Raw genomic sequence first — 18,000 nt, 5'->3', positions numbered from 1 at the left:
GTTATTGTTTGTTTTTACTGTTATAATGTCATTTATTTCTTTGTTTGTATTTGTATTGCTTTATTGTTTCTGTTCTTACCATGTAAAGTGCATTTGACTACTTTTTAAAGTGCTACACAAAATGTATTATTATTTATTATTTATTATTTATTATTTATTATTTATTATTTATTATTTATTATTATATTTGAGTTTTTCCATTTTATGCTTCTACTCCACTACATCTCAGAGAGAAATATTGTAAAAAAAATGTACTATACCACATTTATTTGTCATTTATACTAGTTACCTTTTACATAAAAAATAAATGCTTTTATGAAATGACGCAGTACACTAAATATCTAAAATTGGCTCCACTTTATTACATAACAATATTACATTCTACATAATGAGTACTTTAACTTTTGATACTACTCAACATTTTGCTGATAATACTTCTGTACTTTTACTTTAATAATCCTTTATTATATATTCTTTATTTATATTTGCAGGAGGCATCAGTTAACATACGATACATGGTAATAAATAAGGAAGTAAACAGTTAAGATATGATAACTAAATAAACAGTAGCACTAATTTCATGCAGCTCCGTTCGGAACTCAGAACCCTCAAACTCACTCAGATAATATCTATTTAAAAATAAATCGCAAGCTGCTTGAGGTGTATTGTGTTTTCTTTCAGCTGAATATATTCAAGAGTATCTTATAAAGGAATTAAATGAAATATTTATTCCACATTATCTCCATACAGCTGTAATAAAAAGACTTGACATAAAACTTTGTTTGAGTGAGACGTTTCTTGTCTTGTGTAGTAACAGTTTACTTCCACCAGGTGGCAACTGTGTCCTGTCAGCTACTGTACAACAGATACCTGTTGTATACCTCTCTTATATATCTTATATCTTATATATATATATATATATATATACATATATCTATGGTTGTATTGTGCCAATGTTATCTATTATTACAATACACCAGCTGTTCCAAATGAAGGCATATAGTCCAGAATGACAACATCATATTTTATTCACATGTTTTGTTTGTTAAATCTTAATCTGAGTCAAATGAATGTAGTGAAGTAGACGTGTAAATGGTCGGTGGTGGAATGTACTGGCACATCTGGTGTTGTGGTTGTGTATGTTGTTGCAGTAAACTATTTGGTCGAATAGAAAATGTTTGCATCTTTGAGTTAATGGCACATCCTTTGCTCGACGGTGAGACACATTTCAACCTGTGCAAATAAACTACCCCCCCCCCCCCCCTTTACATTATCATTATTATTATTATTATTATTATCCTTATTATCATCATTATTATTATTATCATCATTATTATCAGTAGTATATCATTATATTGTTGTTATTATAATTATTTGTATTATTATAAACTGTTATAATATAATTTTGTTTTTATAATATTAGAGTTATTATTATTAGTAGTATTGTTATTATTATCATTATTATTATTAATATTACATACAAATAAAAATACGCTTTGCCCTCCAGGCCGCTAGGCCGCGCTACGACACCGGGACGCCATGTTTGAGGCCACTTAAAACCAAAATCAAAAGAAGTCGAACAGGAACGGAAAGAAACAGGAAGAAGAAGAAGAAGAAGAAGAAGAAGAAGAAGAAGAAGAAAAAAAGCAGCAGCAGTAGCAGAAGCAGAAGAAGAAGAAGAGGAAGACAACATCGGCACCAAAATGATGAACAGGAGAATACAAAAGGTAAAATCCCCGAATTATTGAATTTACGCCACTTTTCGAGGGTTCAAGTGACTTGTTTCCGGTCTGTGCGTGAACCAAGAGAAAAAACCCGTTAACGCGATAATTTAACGTTCATCCGTCCGACAAAATGAAAGGATAAAGACCTCCGACAGACGTTGACTGAGAGGTAACTAGTTAGTTAGTTAGCTAGCTAGCGCGAGCTCACCGGCGACACGTGACTCAGCACTAAAACGGGGGAAACTTGTCACATAAAGCGGTGACGTGAGACACGTTTTTTTATTTTTAAAAACATGTTTTTGTTTTAATCGGCCGAGCTTGTTGTCGAGATTGTTTTACGCTCCGTCACCGTCTGAAGTGGAAAAAAAAAAAACATGGAGACTTTTGGGGCTGGGACGTGACGTCACAACCTCGACCGAGGCGATAGATATCATCCAGAGAAGAAGAAGAAGAAGAATGATGATAATAATGATGATGTGAATGAATGAATGTTAAGAAACGGGTTTTATAAAACCGTAGAATGATGTAACTAAGTACTTTTACTCAAGTGATGAGAGCACACATTCAAGGTAATTGTACCTTTCACTTTCTATTTCTCCATCTCAGAGGTAGCTATTGTACTTTTTACTGTCCTTTTGTGAACCAATAAAAAGGAAACAAGGATGTGACTCATTGTGAAGAAAGTGATGTAACCGTTAACTCTCTTAACGGACACTTTATTAATTCCATGTTCAGTTTTTTGTATGATGTTCGACAGAACTATGACCTCAATGCTAAAATATAAATGAACACCTCCTGAAATGTATAGAGGCATCATAAAAATAGACTTTGTGGATGAACAGTTGTATTCGATTGTACATGTGTACCTAATAAAGTGGCCACTCCGTGATTGCATTCATTTTTTAAATCCCATTTTGAATGGCTTGTTTTGTTTCAGGAGCTTAGCGATTTCCGCACCGGTGAAGGAAAGTTTTTCCGCAGCATTCAAGTGGATGACACAAATATTTTCAATTGGCAAGGGCTTCTTGTTCCTGTGAGTATTGACTTCAGTTCCTAAAAAATAACATGTGTTGTTCCGTCAATCAATGTTTTTATGAACTCTACAAACTCTGTTCTTTCCAAAAAGGACTGTCCTCCATATGACAAAGGAGCGTTTCGGATTGAGCTCATCTTCCCCTCCGAGTATCCCTTCAAGCCCCCAAAGGTCACGTTCAAGACAAAGATCTACCACCCGAACATCGACGAGAAGGGCCAGGTCTGCCTGCCCATCATCAGCGTGGAGAACTGGAAGCCAGCCACCAAAACTGAACAGGGTGAGGCTTCTTAAAGGGACAGTGTCAGATTTAGTGGCCTCTAGTGGTGAGGTTGAACTACGGTGGCCTGCAGGTACAGATAGGGTATCTTTGGGGTTTTAAATACTACAAGGAGCCACTTTTATCAATACTCGCTTCCTCTTTTTCATGACTAAATAATTGCTTTAAAAAAACATAGTATTAGAAGTTATTGATAATTTAGATACAATAATGTTTATAACGGTAAAAGTCACCATATCAAGTCATTCATATCTCACTGGAAACAAATCAATAAAATCAGTAACGTGAGTGAGTGAAGTTCATAACTCATCAGTCAGTATCACAGCTGATTGAATTAGGTTTCACTTTTGTTTACATGTTCACAGACGTATTGTTAAAGTATTGGATTTTTACTCCTGCAGATATTTTATTGCATATATGGTATTATTTCTACAGTGTGGTATTGGTACTGTTAAATATTGTACTTTTTACTGTACTAGATCTCAAAGGTACATATTGTACTTTTTACTGTACTACATCTCAAAGGTACATATTGTACTTTTTGCTCTACTACACCTCAGTGGTACATATTGTACTTTTTACTGTACTACATCTCAAAGGTACATATTGTACTTTCTACTACATTTGTCTGAAAGCTTTAGTTTCTCAGAGTTTTTCATCTCCTTCCTGTTCAGGTAAAACCTTGTATCTCCAGATAATATGAATCCAGAAACATCGGTTATAATAGTAAAACATTTTACTGATCAATCAATACTTTTACTAAGGTTTTGAATGCAGGACGTGTACTTTGTAGTGGAGTATTTTCCCAGTGTGCTATTAGTACTTTTACTTAATTAAGGATCTGAATACTTCCAACTTAAAATGGCAACAAAATGCACAAAAACAAAGTCCTCACAGCTGTTTGTGATATCTGAAGTTCCACAGGTATCATAAACAAACAGTAAGTGGTGTTTATGTGTCTTCTTTACCCCCCCCCCTCCAGTGATCAACAACCTCATTGCGCTGGTGAACACCCCCGAGCCGGAGCATCCTCTGAGGGCCGACCTGGCGGAGGAGTACAGCAAAGACCGAGCGAAGTTCATGAAGAACGCCGAGGAGTTTACAAAGAAACACAGTGAGAAGCGACCCACTGACTGACAGCGCGACACGGACGCCCAACTCCCGTTTGTCCCGCCCCCTTTTCTGTTCAGTTTCCTGTTTGAAGAGCCCCTCCCCCACCACCACCACACAGCGACGCCGTGTTCTGGCACACCTGCTTGTTTTTAGCACTCTTCAACCTTCATAGAGGCTTGTTTCTGTTTGACTTCGCCAAAAAACGAAGATATGCAGGACTTTTTGGTGAATGTGCAGCCTCCGGCCTCTAGGTGTCACCCTTTGAGTTGTTTTGATTTCTTTCTACTGATTTCTTTTTAGAAAAAAATGAAATAATAAAATTGTCAGAGGTGGCATCCTGGAAAGTAAAACATCAGAAATGATAGTTTAAAATTAAAAAAAGAAGCTGTTCTGCTTACTTAAATGTTTCCACTTTAATCAGTAGCTTATACCTGTTTACACTCTTTGTTAAAAGACGCACAGCTAATCTAAAGCTGTTGTTTGTATCTTGTTTTCTTTGTTTAATCCCCCCCCCCTTAAGATACACTGTACTTTGTGAAATCACCTGTTGCGGAACATGAAGATTAAAGTTTGTCACTGATGCAGAATTCCACACGTAAACTCAGCGATTTGTGAAAAATACAACAATTCCTGTGTTTACAGTTCATATTATTTATAGCTTAGAGTGTTTATAGCTTTGTTTATTGTTCATAGTGTCAGTGAGCTTTGTTATTACAGTTTGTAGATTAACTACTGGATGTCAGACGCCGTTCACAATTTGTCTTTACGCGGTAAACGCTGCTCAGTTCTGCAGCTTTAAAATAACGTTCTGACCAACTCGTGCTCGCCTGACTCATCACAATGTTTTCATATGAAGTACGAGATCTACAAAGCACTGATTGGTTCTAGTATTGCAGCAGTCAAACGGCTTTAATTGGCTTTTTTTCCTCCATCAATAAACACAATGTAATCTATTACCTGAAGCTCTACGTCTTCACACACATGAAGGCGATGCATCCAGCTGCAGGACGGGTCGTTACTGAATAAAGATTTGTGATGGATGCTGAAACAACTGTTTATTAGCCTCAGATGTTTCTTAACGCGAACGTATGATTTAAAGTGACCCCTATTATTATTTGTCTGTCTTTGAAAATGCATACTAACGTACTACATACAGTATGTACTTGTACACAAACAATGATTTATTTGCAGACAATGATCCTTTTATTTGGATAAACTGACCACATAGAGAATCTAAACGGTTATTTCAGTCCTGAAAACACATTAAAAACATTAAAGGGACAAGCCTGGCTTAAAATCTCAAGGCACCCAGATGCAATGCATTATGGGGCATTGAGTACTATGTGTGCAGTATTCTCAGATATTCTGGATAAAGTATTCATCCTGGCATTTCTCACATACAGAGTCCACATACTATGTCATGTGAACTGAGTTTTATGTCATACTTCGTATGTTAGTTTGCCTCTCTGACTTGAAACTACTGTTCCCATAATGCTTTGGGTGATGCAAGTAGAAAGTATGATGGATGCCATGGAGTCGGTTAGTTAGCTGTAGGTCAGTAGCAGTGGTGGAATGTAACAAAGTACATTTACTCAAGTACAATTTAGAAGTACAAAGCAACAGAAAAGTTGTCTACCCTGAAAATAAAGAAAAATGCTTCTAAACTAAATCATAATTCAATTGTATAATTACTGAGGTTTGTTTTTGTTTTTAAATGTTTTTATTTAAATTCTATATTTTTATAATTTATATGATTTTCAATATATGATTTTATATATATGACGAATGTAACTATGATGACGTAACAATCATTTTATTGATCAGCTTATTGAAAACCTTGTTCTTAAAATAAGTACGTAAACTACGTCAAATATGTATAGAAACGAACAGAAAAACATGTCACTAACGTAACAAAACCAACCCTACACAACAACGTAACTAAATGTAATAACATAATAAATAATACTGTATTTAAATTACCATTCATGATAGCCGTTACTCCTTCCATTAGTTTATACTAATTGCTAGCGCTAATGCTGATCGCTAGCGCTAATGCTGATCGCTAGCGCTAATGCTGATCGCTAATTGCTGGCATGTGACTATTGCTGTGTTTATGGTTAGATAAGAGAGCAGTAAAGTTATAGTGACAAAATAGAGTATAACATATTTTGTGAATGTGAGTTTACATGAAAGGGTGGATATGTGTGTATAGCAATTAGCATCTGCGCTAGCTATGTGTATGCTAGCCATTAGCGTAAGCGTTTCACAAGGACAACGCAGCACAGTTAAAGTGTTTAATACTGTTGGCTTTATTGAAGTCAGGGTTACAGTGAATACCTTAAACTTGAGGTAGAATTCCCCCCTAACTGTAGTTCATGTCTAACATTAGGTCAACCTTAAGATTTGCAATCTTTGTAGGGAGGAATAAAGACGCCACCTCCTCTGTAGCGGACGTCGTTTTGAGGTTTGGGACACTGAGGTTTTTAACACTAATGCCACGATGAGTCCAGCTTTTCTACTTCCTGAACTGAGCGATGGGAGCTGGGACTTTGATGTCCTGTCCTCTCTCCAGCTTCTTCTCACACTCAATCAGGTGGTTGACCCCATCGACCAGCATCTGGACCAGCTCCACCTGAAACAACACACACCACAAAGGTCATTACTGCAACGAAATATTGGCTTTCTAGAGTCTGAGTTGCCAAAAACGTTGATGATCGGAGGCATAGTGGTGAATCACAAAAAACACACTTTAAAAAATACAGACAATATGATCGATCCTCACCTCAGATTTGCCCAGACGGTCGTTGTTGGAAATGTCAAAGGTGTCTCCGGTAGCAGCCGTGTCCACTCCACCTGTGCCTCTCTTCTGCAGCCGCAGGTTGTCCAGCATTTTGGAGAAACGTGGGTCCTGCAGAGGGAGTTCAATCAGTCTGTATTGTTTTTGTAACTACAGTCAAATGCCATATGTGTTATCAAACAAACAGGAGGAAATGGTGCATTTGTTGGGGACTATTTTCAGTGGCGGATGAATCCACATTCATCGAGTTCACACGGTCCAACAAGTCCTCCACCTCTGGATTGCCATTATGCATCAGTGCATAATGGCACTAATGGCTCCTGATGTCTCACTTTTTATTTGATTTTAGACGTGATAAACGTCACGTTACGGCATCGACCCGTCAAACACAGAAGAGAACGACGGTGACGTTGGATTCACTGGTGATGAGTTATGGGGTCTGCATGTAAACAGGAATATTAGTGGAATATTCATTTTAATTAGCCATGTAAACATTATTAGTATTATTTATGTGGTGAATGTAAACGTAGTCATTGATCTGTTTCAATGGAGCTCTACGAGGAAGCTTCAAAAGCTCCAGAACAGCCACTCAATGGTACCTTATATTGCGAGTGTCCATCTGAGTGTGTGTGTGTGTGTGTGTGTGTGTGTGTGTGTGTGTGTGTGTGTGTGTGTGTGTGTGTTACCTTGCTGAGTTTTGGCAGGCGTACGTGCACGCCCGCCCTGAGGCCGGTGCCCAGGTTGGAGGGGCATGTGAGGATGTAGCCCAGACGCTCGTTCCACATGAACTCCCAGCCTCTCTCCTGGATCAGGTGCTCCACCTGCAGGACGTCACATGACGAAGAGTCGAGCGGTCACGTGACGCATGTATTGTAACACAAAATAAAATAAAAAAATGCATCGTCATAGGGAGACACATACGGGGATTTGAAGATATCAGAACCTGAAATATTTGTACGGATATATTTGTCCTTTAATTATTATTTGGGTCATTTCAATATTCAGCTGCAGGGAGAAGGAAGATCCAAGCAGATAAATATATAATCTATTTATAATATATTATAATTATATATTTATAAGTAAATATCTTTAATAAATGATAATATAAAATGTATTATAAATTTACAGGAAATTCTATATTATGAATTTATAAAAAATTATATATTATAATTTACTATATTTATAATAATACATTCATAAATGTATAATAAATACATTAAGACAATCTTTTTTTGCATAAAGGTTATCTGAAATGTTACGTTCATGCATTATCTAATGGTAACTTTAGGAGAAATCTACAGATACAAACAGACAAAGCAATAAAATAAATGAATGTCTGGATGTTTTCTTTCCACTAGATAGAAAGCAAAATAGCCCAAAATATCTAAATGGACCAGTGCATGAAAAAAGATTTGAGAAACCTTTTTGGGGCGTCTCGTCTTGAATTAAAATATAAACATCTCTAAAAGACTCATCGGCTTCTGTAAAAGTACCTTTTTGAGTCCGCTGCAGAATCTCTCAAACACTCTCTTCATGTTGCCTCCCTTCTCCATGGAGATGACCCTGGTGTGGTCCTCCTCGTTCACCCAGATCAGGAAGGTCTTCTCATTGTTGTGCCTGAAGAGAACCAGCATCAGACACTAAATAAAGAGCTCTTCATCGCTGGAGGATGAGTCATAAAAAGGACCCGACTGTGCAGACACTTTGATATTCATGCTGCTCGTCTGTGCAGAGTTAACACGAGAGAGAAACGTGCGTTTGTAATGAAAACACACTAAAGTATTTCCTGGTGGTATTTGTTTTCCCACCAGCATGCGTCGAAATCAGGGAAATAACTGAATGAGTCTGTTGAACTACACAGGATGTAAAAAGATATATTCAATATATTCAGTGGTGGAAGAAGTATTCAGATCCTTTACTTGAGTAAAGTACGAATAGCACACTGTGTATATACATACTGTGTAAAAGTACAATATGTACCTCTGAGATGTAGTACAGTAAAAAGTACAAGATGTACCTCTGAGATGTAGTACAGTAAAAAGTACAAGATGTACCTCTGAGATGTAGTACAGTAAAAAGTACAAGATGTACCTCTGAGATGTAGTGGAATGAAAGAATAGAGCTGCATGAAATGGAACTACTCTAGGTAAAGTACCTTAAATGTTGTACTTAAACACAGCCCTGAGGTAAATGTACTTCCATTATCTTCCACCACTGACTACATCGTGAACCCTGAACCAGGACGTTGGAAGTCTTAAACGTCACAGCAGACATGCAGCAGAGCTGAACGGACCCTACCAGATGCCTCTGGCGTCCGGCCAGTCTCTGGCCATAAAGGCGCATGTCAACAAGGGAGAGACAGGCTTGTCAAACAGGAAGTGGTCCTAAAGGTGGGAGGAGTCAAAGGAAGACACAGAGACAGGTAGAAGACAAGAGGACGTTAGGGAGGATAGCTTCCTCTACTTGGTGAATAAACCTCTATACGAGAGGAGAGAACAGAGGAAAGGTTCGGGAGGACTCTGGAGAAGGAGGTGGGCGTCGGTCTAAATGCATTGAGCTGCATTTCCTCTCATTACCGAGCAGCGCTAACATCTTACCAGATCCCCCTGGAGTCGGGCCAGTCTCGGGCCATGAAGGCCGAGGTGAGCAACGGAGACACGGGCTTGTCGAACAGGAAGTGATCCTTGTGTGGCGCAGCGTGAAATAATCAGAACAGGAAGGTCAATAAAAGGAGGACCTACATCAGCCGAGGGACGAATACTAAAATATGTATACTGTGTGTTTTTAGGAGGGGAACTACAGCAATTTAGTCATTTAGTATTCGCAGATTGGCTTTTGAAGCCTCAAGTTCAGCATTTTGTCTGTCGCCATCTTTGTTTTAAGTAACCAGAAGTGACACGAGTGAGAGGGTGGAGCTAAGTACAACCAAACAAAAAAGGTTTTAGGCGACATTGTTGCAATAAACTTTCCTGTCAATCACCGTGTAGCCCCGCCCCTAAAGCATCCCCTGCTTTATGGTCTGTGTGACTCTAAATGGACCATCATTTACTAAATGAACATCATGCTGTATTGAAGAAGACTTGAAACTAGAGATTGAGACCATAAACTCATGTTTACAATGTTTGCTGAGGTAATAAATCAAGAGAGAAGTAGAGTCATTTTCTCATAGACTTCTACACAACCAGAGGAGTCGCCCCCTGGTGGACACTAGAGAGAATGCAGCTTTAACACATGAAGCATCGGCTTCACTCTTCAGTTATGGCCTTTAATTACAGCGCCCCCCCATCAGGCCGATTGGGGTCATATTTGTTGAGGGGCATTTGCACACAACTTCCAATCATTGGTGAAAATTCCATGTATCTACGATATAAAATCTCACTGGACTTTGCGGAAACATTTCGGGTCGGAAACAAAAACAAGGTTTTGCGTCCCTTCTGCACTTGAACCCTTAAAAATCCACCTAAAAAAGCTGCTCCGTCAAGTAAAATGTGGGGAGGAATCAAATATTCAGAGGAACACTTTAAAGTAAGTTGTTCTTCCACACCAGACATGATTCATCAAAGATCGCAGGAATCTGGGAAGCGAATTATTTAGCAGTTTGCCATGAAACTCACGTCGATGAGCTGCTGCTGCTCCTTGTCCGTCATGTCTCCCAGGCTGTAGTAGCGTCCGGCCAGGTCTCCCTTCAGGCCGGCCAGGGCCGTCACCACCACGCGCTCCACCTCGCGGCGCTCCGCCCTCGAACAGGCCGGGGGGAGGCTAAGCCCGCGGATGCTGCGGCCGGTCCGGACGCGGGACGACAGGACGTAGTTCTCGTCAAACACGCCGTTGGTGATCTGGAGGTTTCGGGGATACCGGCGAGAAAGAGAGGATGTTGTTTTAAAACATGGAGGAAGAGGTGGATGGAGGGATCATGGCGTTGGTGGCGGCGTGTTGTGGCGTAAACACCTTGGAGGCGTCCAGGTCAGTCGGGTGCTTCATGGTTTTGGGGTCGTAGCCGTTGTGCCGGTCTTTGATGATGGGGTCCAAGAGTTCAGCAAACACCTGGAACAGAACGCAAAGTCAACGGTTTGGTTTTTAGTTTCAGACACTATTTTAAAGATCAAAAATGTATCCCTAAACCTCCACTTAATATCATGTTTAGTCTCCTTTATAGAGCTGATATCTTGTGATACATCATAATAACTTTATTCATAAAGCACCTTTAAAAACAGACTTTACAAAGAAAACCAATAAAACAACAGAAAGCCCAACAAAAGCATCCTTTACTGTCTTTGACTGATGCTCAACTCCAGCGTCTTTTTTGAGAATAACACAGGTAAATAAAATATACATTAAATGTGTAGTGTGTAGGATTTAGTGCCATCTAGGCGTGAGTTTGCAGATTGCAACAAACTAAAACTTGTTAACGTGAAAGTCTCTCTCTAAAGCCAGTATTTGGTTTGTCCGTTCTGGGCTACCGTAGAAAACAGGGCTCCATACGTGGATATAAACGGCTCATTCTAAGCTAACAAAAACACAATCATTCTTAGTTTCAGGCGATTATAAACGAATGGAAACTTACTTAATAATATTCAATTCTATGTCAACAGATCCCCCAAAATGCTCCACACTGTTTCTTTAAATGTTCTTGTTTTTAACCCAACACAGGCGATGAAGAGGCCTTTATTCAAACACGTTAGTCAGCATATTGACATTATTATGAACTCACATCTGGACTTTGACAGCTGGACAATGTTCAGAGATAATTTAATGACTGAAACAGGAACATTTTCAGTGGTAATTAAACCCGTGAACAAAACCTTTACTCAACTCTAGGAGACGTTGAAACATGTTCATATATCTCACCTCGTAGCTCTCCTCGTCGCCGGCCACACAGCCCACCGTCTTGATGAAAGGGTGTCCGGGGTTGTCGACTCCGGTTTGGATGCTCTGGTCCAGGGTCCAGTTGTTGGGGGTGACCCTGTCCCTCAGTTTGGCATAAATGGCCGGAGTCAGAGCCGCCGCCATGCAGTTGCTGTGTTTCCTCAGGTCGGGGAAGTCGGAGCTGCAGGAGAGGAAGAGGAGGAAAGATTTGAGTTCATTATTAATCTGTTTTATCTACTTCCCTGAGTTACAATTGTGTTTAAACTACTTTCTATTTGTTATCGTTTCATTTATTTCCATGCACAAATATGTCTCAATGCTGGTATGTGTAAGCTTTTATATATGTCTGAGAAGCACTTTGGTGCATTAAAGTGCTAAATAAATTAAATAATCTGCAACCTAAGCCCAATTATCACAAAGCAGAACATTTCCCCAAATGCTAGTGTGGAGTTACTCTTTTCTCTCGGCTCTTAATAACAGTTCTCAAATTATATTTACATGAATGTGTTCTTTTGCACTCTGTCTTTTCATGTTTCATGTAAAGTTCTTTGAATTGCCTTGTTGCTGAAATGTGCTGTAGAAGCTAGTTGTGAGTTAAACAGAGTTAAAGATGCTAAATTCCTCATTCAGAGCGTATATCTATGATCGAGGCATTGAACACACTCGCATTCATTCTCTGTGATTCTACTCGAAAATCTAAACTTTTGATGAGAATTTTCTCAAGTCCGGATTCTTGTGGTTTAAAGCTGCAATAATACATTTTGTGGCCACTTGGGGGCAGCACTGAGAGCTGTAAACACAACAAACAGTTGTTCATTTCTACATCCAGCAATCACAACATAGTGATTCATCAGGAGTCTTTGTGTTTATGTCACATGATGAAACATCTATGTTTGCTCTGTTTTTGGTCTCCACCCCCTCCTGATGTAGATATCTGCCTCTTTAGCTGCTAAACGCTCCACTGTGTTCACCAGCTAGTCTCCAGCAGAGTGCAGTGGCTTCATCACAGCTTGTTAGCTGCGGGCTGAAAAGCCAAAACAATGAGCTTAAAGAACTACAGAGTCGGGTATAATCATTTATGGTACGAACAAAGCTTCTCTTTCCAGAAGTCCAGAGTGAGTCGGGGGGGGGAGGAGGAAGTGAGTCAAAGGTAACCAGATGAAACCTGAGCGTGTCAGAGATACTGCAGGACGGTGCCAGTGTTCCTGTGAAAGTTCTCCACCTCGAGTAAAGGTCCTGCACTCACAATGTTACTCAGGTAAAAGTATTATCAGCTAAATGTACTTGCAGTACTTAAAGTTTGGCTAGTTTTATCTACATCAATGCACATCATGGTGACTCTGTGGTATATTTCTCATTCCTTATTTCCTTATATTATGTTGTATATTGTAGCATAACGTATGTACATTTTACTCCACTACGTTTATTTTAAAGCTTTAGTTACTTTACAAATTAAGATTATTAATACAAAATATATAATTAACTGATAAATGATGGTGTGTTATTGTTCAGCAGTATATCAAATAATTAAAATCAGCTTTAAAGTGATGATATCACACAACACCATGAGGTGATTCTGAAATGGATCATTTTAAATACATGTTGGTGCTGATAACTGAACACGTTAGATGAATGAAGATGGTGAACCGTCCCACCTGGGCGGGTAGAGCTTCGTCCTCGCCTCAGCAGCCAGCGAGCCGTTCTCGCTCAGCAGGAAGCCGGTCGCCATCGTTCCGGCGCCCAGACTGGCCAACACCACGGCCGTGTTGCGTCCGGAGATCATACGTGTGAAAGAGTTCGCCATCTTTAAAACGACGGTTGGTACCTCGGTAGCAAAGGAGAAGCTGGAGAGAGAAACAACAGCAACGACACGGTTTATGACTTGTTGATGAGGATCTCTGAGAAGTACAGCTGTGGGAATCTTTCATGTAAAGTTGTTTGTTTGTTTTTTAGTTGTGAATTTGTGCCATCGACTCAAATCAAACTGTGTCGACAGTGAAGATCATTAAATGACCGGAGAGACAACATGAAGGATGCTCTCACAGCTCATTAGCAGGGTTTCAGAATTCACTTTTATTTAACGCTCCAAATAAACTGTTTCACCAAGATTCTGTAGAAAAACGTTACATTTGGCTGCTGAACACAGAGCGGAGCAGCTGCTGTTCAATAAACATATAACACTGAGCATCCATTCCCCCAACATCGGTGACTCTTGTTGGAAACATGTTGAATATTTAGATTCCGTTGTTTTCAAATGTTTGTGAAATAAATTATCAAAGAAATGAATTTAGAATTTTTTATTTTGTTATGATTTATGGCATTCTCACTGTGTTATTCTGCACTGAAGACACGTATTAGTTCTCTGCACGTCTGGTCATGATTGTTGTGTTTCCATCGAGGAGCAGACGGAGAGAAACATGTGAGACGAGCAGAAACCGCTCCGGGTTCAGAGACTTTCCCACAAAGTCTGAACTGCTTCTACAATGTTAATCACTGTTTGACGACCCCCCCCCCCACCACACACACACACACACACACACACACACACACACACACACACACACACACTGTCTAATACAGTAACAAGCTTAGAGCAGGTAGGGGCCGCAGCAGATGCTCTTAGCCTCTTATCACACAGTCCACGACCCACAGAGTCCACAGCCCACAGGACGTTTCAGATGTCCACTAATGCTTCAGTAATGGACGGTTACCCAAAGACGTCCGTCTTAAACTCACAGGAGGAGGAAAAGTGAGACTTAAGACGGATCAGGAAGTCTTTAAAAGCCAGTTGGCCCCAAAGTACATGTTACATTTCTTTTAATACGGATTTCCAATCTTAAATGTCACACCTTAATTAAACTGTCTTAATGAAAGGTCGTATTCCAGCGTGTCCTTCACGGTGAGTGTCCATGAGACATGTGTCTTAATATAGAGGGAAGCTGTGAGGACTACTGTTAATCCATTCAGAGGAAAGATGGCCGACGGGCCTCTGCACCGATAACCGAGGGGAAACAGGAGTTTTAATCTACTGACTTCCACCGACTCCACGTTCCTCTCCGTCTGGGGAGGTTAGCGCCGGCGGACCCTTTGGGTCAGTGGTAATGTTAGTTATTTATAGATCACTGGAGCGTTCGTTGTGCTGCCAGGACCCAGTGCCAAGAAACAAGCCATCTCTGGACTCACGCCGCCGGCTGACATTCTGAACTGGTCACAAGACCCGGACCACCTCACGAGGCCACGTCAGCAGGACGGAGGGACGGAAACCGGGAGGAGGGCGGGTTCGTGGAGGCAAACGTCTGACAACTCCTCAGTTTGTGCTCTCATGCCGACTGACGCTGTGGGATCGTGTGGTTTCAGGATCAGGATTACACTAAAAACCAAACCACAGACCCGGGATCGCTGTGACCTTTCAACTCTGGGGGACTACGTTGAGGACTACGGCTTCGTCCTCTAGAGGACACGGCAGAGTTGACGCCACTTCACCAACTTAAAGTGAAACATTTTTGGAAAGATGTAAAAAAATATATATTTTCATGCAAAGTGCACAAAAAACAGCTGCTCACAGAGATTTTAATTTTTTTTACTATAAAAAATCTTGAATCAAGTTGTCACACTCTGCAGTATTAATACCATACGTTTGATGACATCATCACATCTTTCCTGTTCAAAACGTTTTTTAAACTTTTGAAAAATGCACAGAAATGTTAAACCGACTCAGATTATCTATAAATGTCAAAAGCATGCAAACAGATCTAAATTCAAGATGGCGTATCAACTTTTAAAGAGTTTCAACACATTTTATTTTTTACAAACAGCCTGAGATGCATGAAGCTAACGGAGGCGTTCTGCAGGAGGAATAAGAAGAAGAAGAAGAAGGTACCGTACCTGAAGAGAAGCCGCTCTGCCTTCTAGCTGATGGTCTCCTGCTAAAGAGCTTTTCACTCTCCTCTCTCAGGGAGCTCCGCCCCCTCAGGTGGGATTAAAGAACTGGAGGCCAATCATAAGTTTAGAGAACACACCAATGAGGCCGCCACCCACATGAGCTCCAGCAGCACAGAACGATCATGTGGAGCCACGATTAACTATGACCACCACGGGTCCAATGGCACCGTCCAGTTCGACCTTGATATTTTCTACTCGACACACACACACACACACACACACACACACACACACACACACACACACACACACACACACACACACACACACACACACACACACACACACACACACACACACACACACACACTCTATGACCCTGAGAGTTATAGACACAGCAACTTCAGTGTGCAAATAGAAATAAAGAGCAACATATTCACCAAGTTGACAATGCATAATAAAGACGAAACAACAAAAGCAAATAAAGAAATAATAAAAAAAAACTGCAAGTTGCACAGAAGAAACCAGAATTTAGGTACAAGACAATACAAGTTTATAGGAGACACTTAAAATTTAAGAAAATGCCCCGACAAGGAGACAACCTCTGGTTCTGAAGAGTGAAGTCAAAGCTTCATGCGTTATAGCTGCATTCTCTCTAGTGTCCACCAGGGGGCGACTCCTCTGGTTGTATAGAAGTCTATGAGAAAATTACTACTTCTCTCTTGATTTATTACCTCAGTAAACATTGTAAACATGAGTTTATGGTCTCAATCTCTAGTTTCAAGTCTTCTTCAACACAGCATGATGTTCATTTAGTAAATGATGGTCCATTTAGAGTCAAACAGACCATAAAGCAGGGGATGCTTTAGGGCGGGGCTACACTGTGATTGACAGGTCTCTACCAGAGACGTGTACGGCGTCTTTACGTCACTTCCTGTTCACTGGTTGTTTTCTTTAGTTGCAGTCCTCTAACCACCATAAAAACTGTTTTCAACTACATTATAGTTCAAATGTTTTGCTTTTATTGTGTGTAAATATCTGTACATGACACAGAGAGATGGGAAGATAGAACAGCAAAGCTGGAATTTCAAAGTATACAGAAATGTATGAAAGCAAGGGTTTTATATACTAATGCATTTAAGATTCCTGACATCGGGAAAGTGCCAACATAAATGAATAAACCTAATAAAACTCAGTAACAGTCAACTAAATGGAGAACAGTAATCTCAAGAACAGAAGGGACATCGTGCTATAAACAAGTTTAGAGTCTACGGACATTCTTTCAAATGAATAGTGCAAAGATATTACTATTCTACTAATACAGTCAACACGGTTTAAAATATGATTAAAAGATCACATTGACAAGGAACTAATAATAATAGTGACAAAAGAAATGTAACCGTTGTCTCATGTAACAAACCTTTGAGGCCGACGCTCTTGAAAAAGAGAATTATTATTAAAAAATGTACAAAATCACTAACGCAAACATTTTGATTGTCAAGCAAGTGAATAAAACCATATTTTCAGATTTGGAATGTGTGTAAACTACGACTAAAGCTCAGTATCAACTGACAGTCGAGGGCTTTGAGATACTTTACTAATTGATCTTGAAGACAGTTTACATCCAGTTTTAAAAAACCTCATTACATTTGCTGAAACCGACCCCCACTGGGACCATGATGAATCCAGAGTCGTGTTTACGACAAAGTTTAAGTATCTTTAAGTTTCCTTTAACTCCGTTTTTGGTCTCTACCAACTCCTGAAGGAAATATTCGTTTCTTTAGCTGCTAAATGCGGAAAAAGTATGAATTCTTATTGCAAAAATATTGATTCATGCAGTTCTCAATATCTTTTATATGAACAACGGGTCCAAAGACTATGTATAATGTAGGTGTCACTCATAGTAACAGAGCCATCCTAACACCTTTCAGTCCACCGTTTGGGTTTTACATCCCACAAGTTTGATTGAGTCTTACGGCTCTCATCAACATTGTTTCTAGCGACAGCAGGCAAATGTTTTAAGCGGGAAGTCCGATTGTATAGAAGTCTATGAGAAAGTTCAGTTAAAGAATAGCTGCTGAAGAAAGTGAAGCATTTAGCAGCTAAAGACATACTTCCCTCTGGAGTTGGTGGAGACCAGAAACGGAGCAAAAAGAGAGAATTGTGTATTGAAATCATCAGTTAGACACAAATAACTCCAAATGAATCAACACGTTCCGTGTTTGCTGGATGTGTAACAGGAAACTTGTTGCTAACACCTCAGCCATATTATCTTTATGTGACGATAATAATAATATGTGTTTAA

General features: G+C 39.7%; 2 protein-coding genes across 3 annotated transcripts; one reads left to right on the top strand and one right to left on the bottom strand.

The window, feature by feature from the left end:
- Positions 1-1,588: 1,588 nt before the first annotated feature.
- On the top strand, positions 1,589-4,737 carry LOC306710428 (ubiquitin-conjugating enzyme E2 L3-like). The gene is made up of 4 exons (XM_079178965.1): positions 1,589-1,727; positions 2,662-2,757; positions 2,851-3,037; positions 4,020-4,737. The coding sequence occupies exons 1-4, from the start codon at positions 1,704-1,706 to the stop codon at positions 4,172-4,174; spliced, it is 462 nt and encodes a 153-aa protein (XP_079035091.1). The 5' UTR covers positions 1,589-1,703; the 3' UTR covers positions 4,175-4,737.
- A 1,704-nt stretch (positions 4,738-6,441) lies between these two features.
- ckmt2a (creatine kinase, mitochondrial 2a (sarcomeric)) lies at positions 6,442-15,875 on the bottom strand. 2 transcript variants are annotated; one of them, XM_079178963.1, is made up of 10 exons: positions 15,699-15,875; positions 13,469-13,657; positions 11,796-11,994; positions 10,896-10,991; positions 10,562-10,783; positions 9,545-9,630; positions 8,441-8,564; positions 7,634-7,768; positions 6,933-7,058; positions 6,442-6,782 (listed from the first exon to the last, which is right to left on the bottom strand). In XM_079178963.1, the coding sequence occupies exons 2-10, from the start codon at positions 13,615-13,617 to the stop codon at positions 6,666-6,668; spliced, it is 1,254 nt and encodes a 417-aa protein (XP_079035089.1). In that variant the 5' UTR covers positions 13,618-13,657; positions 15,699-15,875; the 3' UTR covers positions 6,442-6,665. The 2 variants fall into 2 exon arrangements, with proteins under 2 accessions (XP_079035089.1, XP_079035088.1); XM_079178962.1 differs by lacking the exon at positions 9,545-9,630 and adding an exon at positions 9,246-9,331 and having other exon boundaries at positions 15,699-15,864.
- Positions 15,876-18,000: the final 2,125 nt, after the last annotated feature.

The sequence above is a fragment of the Pholis gunnellus genome (genome assembly GCF_910591455.1).
Source record: "Pholis gunnellus genome assembly, chromosome: 18".
NCBI lineage: Eukaryota > Metazoa > Chordata > Actinopteri > Perciformes > Pholidae > Pholis > Pholis gunnellus.
This window is presented reverse-complemented; position numbering and strand designations above follow the sequence as displayed.

Coding starts and splice junctions, on each gene's coding strand:
- ckmt2a (XM_079178963.1), bottom strand. CDS start 13,617: ATGGCGAACTCTTTCACACGTATGATCTCCGGACGCAACACGGCCGTG. Junction 9,631..10,561: donor AGCAGCAGCAGCTCATCGAC/GTGAGTTTCATG, acceptor GCGCCACACAAG/GATCACTTCCTGTTCGACAA. Junction 6,783..6,932: donor ACCGTCTGGGCAAATCTGAG/GTGAGGATCGAT, acceptor GTGTTGTTTCAG/GTGGAGCTGGTCCAGATGCT.
- LOC306710428 (XM_079178965.1), top strand. CDS start 1,704: ATGATGAACAGGAGAATACAAAAG. Junction 1,728..2,661: donor TGAACAGGAGAATACAAAAG/GTAAAATCCCCG, acceptor GTTTTGTTTCAG/GAGCTTAGCGATTTCCGCAC. Junction 2,758..2,850: donor GGCAAGGGCTTCTTGTTCCT/GTGAGTATTGAC, acceptor CTTTCCAAAAAG/GACTGTCCTCCATATGACAA.